This window comes from Leuresthes tenuis, unplaced genomic scaffold (genome assembly GCF_036924035.1).
Source record: "Leuresthes tenuis unplaced genomic scaffold, fLeuTen1.0.hap1 SCAF_11, whole genome shotgun sequence".
In the NCBI taxonomy this organism is placed as follows: domain Eukaryota; kingdom Metazoa; phylum Chordata; class Actinopteri; order Atheriniformes; family Atherinopsidae; genus Leuresthes; species Leuresthes tenuis.
The window spans coordinates 12,050,264-12,059,005 of NW_027325365.1; the positions used below are offsets into that span (position 1 = coordinate 12,050,264).

The following is an 8,742-nucleotide window of genomic DNA, read 5'->3' on the forward strand; positions in this document are numbered from 1 at the left end:
GTCCTTTTTCCCCCATTTCTTCTATTTCCTAATTTCAGGCACCACCTCACACATCTAATCCTGAGTGGGCCTAGAGGAGCAGAATGAAGGCCTGAAAGGATGCCTGAAAGGGGGAGGAACTCCAGGTGGCTGAGGTCAGGCCACCACACACTGGGCCCTGTGACCACTGCAGCAGCTATGATCCTCAGAGCTAACCCTCCTCTCAAACTCCGTGCACTAAAAGCCTTTTTCATGCAGACTGCTGAAGGCTCGCGTTGATGTCCTTTTGGCCAGGCTGTGCTTCATAACTTCAGTAACACCATGTTAACCAGCCAAAGGAAACTATTGTTAGCAGCAGAGCAGGGAGAGCCAAAAGTGAGAAAAAAAAGCTCAGCCAAGACACTGTGCTTACCAGTATCTGTGTAGTCTTTCAGAGGTGTGAAGCTTTATATCAGTCCAGAGCACAAATTGGACCTTCCATAAGAAGAACTTTACAAAAATGCAGCATAAAAAGGAAGGGTTTTCCCTTGTTGTGTCAAAATGCTGGTGTCTTCGGTGTTTGTGTTTTCCCTCTCCTTGAATGTTTTATCATGGTTGTTATTTTTTAGTTTTGAGTCTTTGGATCAAGGCTTGGATGACAGATTTCATGTGGCTACTTGGTGCAAATTGGAGTTGACAGCACCCACAAGAGTTTATTTATTTTGTGAGAATGATGCATCATCAGTTAAATCCATGATTTATTTAAGACAGCCAAAGTGCCCGCTAGCACAGCATCTCTGTATGCACACATCGTGTTCCGTTAATCTTCTCAAACTGCTTGTCGTACTTATGCTCGCCTCTCCTGAGTGAACCCTTCACATGCACAAACACACACGTATGCTGCTATACATACTTTCTATTTACAGCCCATTCTTTGTGAATTATGCACAAATACCCAAATCTCCCCTTGTCTGATCAATAACAGATTGTGCTGCATCACAGAGGCACGCACTCCTCACACTTTGGTAAAAATGAAAATTCAGTTGATCTCTAGAAGGAATGAGACAAGTTCCCACTTTCAAGCCTGTTTGTATTGTCACTGGAATTGTGTTTTGTTGAAGAAATGGATGCCGATAAATATCAGCATGCATGCCTCCACCCTGGGATCTTATTGTTCTCCTGCTGTGTGCAAAGCAATAGACAGAAGGAGCTCCAGGCTGAAGCCCTCCTGCTCTCTGCTAGGCCAATTCCAGACTCTCCAGGGGGTGAATAAAGCTCACAAACATAACACAATCCCTTACCGTCATCATCCATAATAATACCTTCATTCCATGATGATTTTAAAGGAACGATAGCTATTGGCTCAGCATGTGTCATTTCCCTTGCTAATGCTTACGTAATTGCTTTCAGCCTTCGCAGTGGCGCAAAAAGTACTATATGCGGCGCATAGGGGCACTGCACTAGAAGGAAAATAATTTTGAGTAGCCATTTTGTTTTTTTAACAGCTTTTCTATATGTGTAAATGATATGATCAATAACAGAGGCACCCCCTCCCCCTTCACACCCCCTCATCACACAAAACACTCGCGCTACACGACTACATAATCGAAAGTCATTGTAACCTTATTACTGTAATCTGATTACTATAACATTATTACTGTAATCTGATTATTGTAACCTGATTACAGTAACCTGATTACAGTAACCTGATTACAGTTATCTGAGTAATCTGATTACTGTAATATGAGTACTTTGATTACAGTAATCTGACTACAGTAATCTGATTACTGTAATCTAATTACAGTAACTTTTTTACTGTAATCTGATTACTGTGACATTATTACAGTAATTTGATTACTCTAACCTCATTACTGTAATCTGATTACTGTAACCTTATTACAGTAATCTTATATTGTGAACTTATTATTGAATTGTTATAAATGGGGGGCGCCAGTCATGTCTGCATACCCCTCAGAAAGTAGGTAGTTGCACCCCTGAGTCTTAGCAACGGATGTGTTGTGGGTTTGGCCTCACCTTATAAGGGTCATACAGTGACTTTTGTTCGAAACATAGCACAGTCCATCAATGCCTTAAAATCAAACTGAATACATATAGGACAAAAGTACGTTTTTCTGAACTTTCTTTTTTCATCAACTTTTACATTCAGGGAAGGAGGTACCATCAGATGTTTGTGTCTCTGTCTCGGTGTTTGTGAGTACCTTGACAGGCCTGTGGTTGATCGGAGGTGACGGAACGAGTAGAAAGTTCCGGAACATCCATGAGTTGAAACGAGTAAAATAGGACGCTGAGCGGACCCATGATGCTGGCCATGCTTGGGGGGAGTAAAGATTTGAAAGACGTGTAGGAAAACAAAAATAAAAAATAATCAAACAAAAAAAAAATGCGTTTATTGCTTGAAGGCTGGAGAGATCCACTTCGATGTGCCTGCCACAGTGAAATTTCATGAAGCAGGGCTAGAATTTGCCCAAAACAATGAAGCTCTGGCTTTGATTATTCCTCTGTACTCAAACCACCTAATTCTAACAGAAACAACAGAGAGATACGCTCAAAGAATTCACCCTTAACTGGAAAAAAAGGATGTCTGACCTCATATATATATATATGAGTTTGAAACCCATGTGCTGTACTCATTATGGACTCCTGCTCCAGGCACACAACACTCACGTTTGACACCATCCTCCTCAGCACTTGCTGCCTGTTAGTGTTAACACTGTTGCTAAGGGAACTAATTCCAAGGACGCAGTTGCACCGGTTTGTGAGATAGATGGTTGATGTGCCGTTCATATTACAAATGCTAATAGCCTTAAGGGAAGCAAGAGAGGGTGCCTTGTTCCCCAAAAAAAAAGCTTCAGTTTTTCCACTTTCACCTCCACTGACGCCTGTCACCATTTTGCTGCTGAAGGTAGTCACTATTGATAATGGATTCTATCTGTGCATCAGCATCGCTTGAGAATTTATTTTGTCTGAGCACTCACAAGTCAGAACAAAAACAAACAGCTCAGCTCATGGGAGACTAAAGAAAATAAATATAAAGCCATGACAAGCAGTGTTTATTCATAGTCATTTATCTATGGGTATTTACACTTCCCATTACACAATGATGATTACCCGTTACGCACAGTGTCTCCATATTCCTGCAAAATTATGTAGCAGTGACAGCTTGTGAAAGAGAAGGGGAGATGTTCCTAATATGTCAACTTCTTTCATGCTTATTACAAGATCATATAAAGATGGTTGATCAATATGTATACAAGAACTGGCTATATGATAGTTACGTTACCATTCCCCGCATCCCTGCACTGATGATTCAGACACACAATGAGTCTCAACTCTTTGATCATCTGACGTCTGATCCATGAACAAACTTCTATTCTGCTGTAGGCGCCCTATGTTACCCCCCTTCACACTCACACTAACACAGTGGCATTACTGAAGCTGTGTGATTGAAGATAAAGGCTCTCCGCAGGGGCAAGAGTGACTCTAAAGAACATGGCTTTCATTATTCAGACTGCTGTTACTGCATGTAGTTGGCCAACACACTAACAACCCCTATCATTGTGTCCACTGTATTCATCACAATGCATCTGATCGTGTAAGAAGGACTAGTTTATGTCCCCCAATATATAACAGGGCGATGAATCACCTAACCTTAAACAAGATGTTGATCACACACATATAGACATATATAGTCACTCTCACACCTTACTGGTTAACTGAAGTTTATCTTTTTTTAAACTCACCATTAATATACCTCATTAATCACTTAAATGTTTGTTTGTTGTAAAGTTTTGATTTATCTGTTTTTGTCCGGAGCTCCAACTTCTCTCACTGTCTTTTCTCTGAAGTTTTTAATCTGTATAATAAGTTTTCTGAAGAAAGGCTTTTTACTGTAATAAAAACAAGTGGGTTACTGGCTGCTTTCTACTCTTTGTGTACAGAAATAAAACTTTGTATTTGCCAAACTCTTTGTCTGACTTTGCTTTTGATGCAACTGTAGTGATCCCTTTGAGAATTGAAAGATAGAATTTAACTCAGAATGGGGCCAAATACTTGTTGTTTGTATTATTTTTTCTGCTTACATTTGGATTTGTACCTGCTACTTCTTTCTGCTTCCAGCTATATTACTATCCTCATCTTGTTGACTACTCTTTAATTGTGACTTTTGACACAACACAATGTCAACTCATTGGTCTGTTTTGAAGGAGCCACTTTTGCCCGTCTTACCACAAGAGGCCTTGTTCCCCCTGCTTGTTCTGCTTGGGTTCGGTGCACCACTTGATTGGCATTTGACCTTCTTTTTGCCCTTATCGCGCGCTGATCTCTTGCTCACTACATTATCTTTGCCTGAGCTGGTCGCCACAGGACCGCTATTTTTATCTGCTGGACTGTTATCTGGCCCACCTGGCCCGGCTTCAGGAGCCACGACCCTCTCTGTATTTTCACTTTCTAACTTCTCTCCACTTGCCCGCCCACACTCTGGCCCTTTTATGCTCTGCTCTGCTTTCACTTCAGGATTTTTCTCGGTTACTGCGTCATCCCCTTCTTTCTCAGCAGGGTGGTGTTCCTTTGAGTCTTCCCTCTCTTGAACCTTACTGCCTTCAGTTTTCTCAAACACTCCTGTTTGTTCTCCTGCTGTACATTTGACATTCCTCTTTCTTGCTGCACTCCTGGTCTTGCTTCCACCATGTCCCCACTTCTCCATCGTTGTATCCCAGTAAGTCTTGCTCTGGCGGGTGTGCATAGCACGCATGTTTTCACTCAGCTTTTTCAGCTCCTGGCGTACAAAGAGTTTGAACTTTGGGTCCAATTTCTCCACCAAAGCAAAGTCTCTCTGAGCTTCATCCTCATTGCACAGTGCAGAGTGAGCTCGTGCCCTCTGGTACACTGCCTTAAAGTTATCTGTGGAGGATGAGAAACAAGAGGATACAAAAAATTGACACATAAAGTCAATAGGAAGAAACAGAAGGTCAAGAAGGATTGGTAGGTCGGCAAGAATGAAACTGGAAAGCTATGAAATTATTTCTAGAGCAAGGACGAAGTAGATAAATTGAATAGCAGAGGCAAGATGGAAGAGAGAGTAAAAGTCGAGTGCAAAAGCTAGAGAGGAGTAAATGATGGGAAAAGGAAAGAAGAAGAACAGCTATTTCAAATAAGCCTCAACTATGAATAATTCATGGTAAGAGAGAAAAAGAAAACATCTAATTTTTAACGGTGATGTCCATGGGTGGGTGCCAGGGGAATGAAAAAAGAAAGGAGTAGTGAGTGTTTGCTTTCGTATTTTCCTGGTAAACAGAGGAATAAAGTATTGTCACAGTGAAGGCAGGTGTTTGCTGAGGACCAGGCATCCAACTTGGATATTCTTTAAGCTGGCAAATTGGTGTATGGCATATGGAGGAAAAAAAAATCCTTTAGTTCCAGTTTCTGATTCAGAATTAGATTTTTGTTTAGTATTTCTTCCCAACTGCCACAAACATTGTTTTCACACCAACAAATACTACCTTTATGGCTCTTCAGAAGCTTGGTGTTGAGCTCCACCACTTGCTGGTATTGTTTCAGCTCCAGCATGCACTGGCTGAGGTTAAGAGTGAGCGGAAGACGCACTTTCTCCAGTGACTCCCAGTCCTCTCCCTGTTGATCCACCTGATGAGAAAACAGAGTGAATAAGGAGGGTTGAGATGACAGAAGAAATGTTGAAAAGATCAAACAAACATAAAATTGGGTAAGACAACGTTATAAAAGGTTGGGGGGAATGATGCAGAAGAGCTGATGTAGAGCAGAGGAGAAAATAATGAACGGAGATTGGTTGACAAGAAGAGGAGAGTCATCTGCACTGGAGAGTTAGACAGTGAGGTGTGGCAGAGGAGGGAGTTAAAGAAGAACAAGTGAGGGTTGTGACAGTGATATCTCTGGGGATAGATATTATTTTTAGCCCCCTTTCTCTGCTTCTCTCTTTGTTAGCATACCTACAATGCCACAGCTTCTCTTCAGCAAAATCAAATGAGATAATAACACGATTATTATTCACAAGCCATAGTCCTTTTGTAAATTACTTTTCGGCATGTTTGGCTATTCCTTAGTAAATGGACTAAATGTTGTTGGTGTAAGAATCTGTCCTGGTGTTCATCTGGACATCTGCATCACAAGAAGCTTTATTTACATGATTACTGAGGTACTTTCCAAGCCCTTAAACGTACCTTGTTTTGTAGTAAGTCCACATATTCCAAAGCCTCCTCAAACTTGATGGAAGCTTCCTGAAATTGGTGTTCTTTAATGAGGAAGTTGCCTTCATTCTGCTGCAGCATCACCAATCGTAACATCTGTTGCCAGTCCTTTCCCTCTGTTTTATCACAAGTGTTTAGATTGATTGTAGCACAGCTTGCCTCGTCCGTGATTCCCTCAGATGTTGCAACCCTCTTTTCTTCAAGTTCCACTTTTTGAACTTCAGCACACTTAAGTGGAGATGAGCCATTTTCTTCTCCCACATCATCTCTAGTATCAGTCTTTGCACTTTCAAGGTCTTCTTGTTTGCCTTTCACTTTCTCCTCCTCCTCCTCCTCCTCCTCCTCCTCCTCCTCTTCATGCTCTGCTTCTTCCTCCTGCTCTTCATTTTTTTCCTCCATTTTTTCAAGCTTGTTCCAGTACAGCTCCTTCTCCTCCCAGTACTTCTTCTTCATGCGCTCCGATAGGGCCTTCAGCTCTCGTTGGACAAGCGATGCCAGAGTGATGTCCAGCTGGGCCACCATGTTGAAGTCTCTCCGGGCCTCCTTTTCATCCCACACAGCAGCGTGAGCTTTGGCCCTCTTGTAATACCCTTTCACACAGTCTGAGAAACAGACACACAAGTAAACCAACAAAAATCCTTACTTAATTTTTAGTTCTTAGTTTCTGTACATGTATGTCTTAACAATAAATCTGTTCTATCTGTGGAAACTGAGGTAAGTCATTAAGGTTGGGAAAAATGTCTACTCACAAAAGCCAAAAGACTAGATGTCATCGGACAAATAGAATATTAAGAAACTGATTGATAGCATGAATTACACCAAGGTCTGATCGGTACTGACCCTCTGCTCTGCAATGCTTGAAAACCACAAAAAGACAAGAGGGTATGGATGATAATTAACCATTATTAACAAGAACAGGCTTGAAAATGATCAAGATGAAGAGTACCTGTGTTGGGGCTGAGCCATGTATAGCAATGACCCAGTTTGACCCTTAATGACATGTATTTCTCATCAGCAGTGTGTTGTACACATTCTGCAAATTCATACCTTTGTAAAGCAGAGAGTTTGCAGTATACATTAATGCGCAAGTATTTATATCACTTATGTCTTGTTATATTTGAATTTATCTTAGCTTCACATAAAAATGAGAAACATAAGGGGGAAAAAACTACCCTAGCTCAGCTAAATGTTAATGAAATTAACTTTTATAGCTCCCTAATTAGCAATTGTTTATTAAAAGAAAAAGAGGTTTTTGTCTCTGTCAAACAACAGTTCTCCCCAGAAAACCCTGTTGAAAAATGTATTGTTGTTTTACATTTGGACTTTTTGTGTGAACTAAAGAAACTAAACATATTGTTCTCATTAGTAGCTTTAGACGTGTTGGTAGAATTTGTTACCAAGTGTTAAACTAAGATAATATGCAGCTTTTGCCTCAAATTTATCAGGCATGAAAGTCATAGCTATCTTCATCTATCATCTAACAGTGAATAATTCAACTTCCCAAAATGGAAAATGAGTGGGCATGCACACATGTGGAAACACTTTGCTCACATACACTGCAGTGCCTCTTTTTGTCTTTATTCTCGATGCCCACAAATGGTTTTCTGTTCCTCAGCATTTAATTTCTGTCTGTGCTATATTTCCATTCAGTTAACAGTTAAACAGATTTCTTTCTTGCCTCTGGCAAAAGAAGAGACACTGCAGCGAGCTGCCTTTTCAAAGAACAGCTGTGTTGGAGGGATGAAACAGCAGCAGCCACTGAACATGCCACTGAAGACAGGATGGACAACAAGAAGAATGCATGTAAAGAGGAGATGAGATACTGATAAAAGTTGGAAAACAAACAAAATTAATGGTATAGCTAGAAAAAGACTAGGAAGGGGGTTCTAAAGACACTGAAAAAGGAGTAGAGGGTGTAACAACGCTTGCGTAGGAAGGAAGATTCTTTTACACATTAAGAAGAGGGCTGCAAACTTTTGTCATCTGCTTAAATTGGACCTGAAGAGCTCAGAAACCTTTTCATGCTCATTAACAATTAACATATTTCTTTTTACACTGATATTCATGTTTTCATTGCCTTAGATGACCTTACATTGACATGTTTTTATTCTTCTGGAGGCTTATAATCATTTTGCAATCATAAATTGCATGAGCCTTACTTTAATCTGAACCCTAAAAACAAGTATTGATTCTGAAGTGTGACAAATTCCTACAGGGACTGCCTTTTAATCCCCTCAATGTTATTGTCTAAACAGATTTATCACCATACAAAGAGTGATGGGAGTACACATAAAAACACACAATCAGACAAATATACTGTAAAACCGAAAGTCCAGGCTGAGGAATAGAGTGTAGAAGACTGCCTCAGTGGATTTTGTCTCAGGGTGAGGGGCATAATTCATGAGGCTCTGAAGTAGAGGCTGTGCCAGCGTGTGAGGCTCTTCAAGGATCGTGTGAGTAGCCATGGGTATGACAGTACAATTCCCAGGGCTGCTCCAGCTGTAAAACCCTGAGTAATGTCAACCCCATGTCCTCCCACACA

The 8,742-nt window shown here is 40.8% G+C and overlaps 1 protein-coding gene across 1 annotated transcript in view; it reads left to right on the forward strand.

Moving 5' to 3' along the window:
- drp2 (dystrophin related protein 2) overlaps positions 1–1,627 on the forward strand; it is an 84,464-nt gene extending 82,837 nt beyond the window's left edge. The window contains exon 23 of the mRNA XM_072395439.1: positions 39–1,627. Coding sequence (XP_072251540.1) covers positions 39–58 — 20 coding nt within the window. The 3' untranslated portion in view covers positions 59–1,627. The remainder of the gene's footprint in view (positions 1–38) is intronic.
- The last annotated feature ends 7,115 nt before the right edge of the window (positions 1,628–8,742 follow it).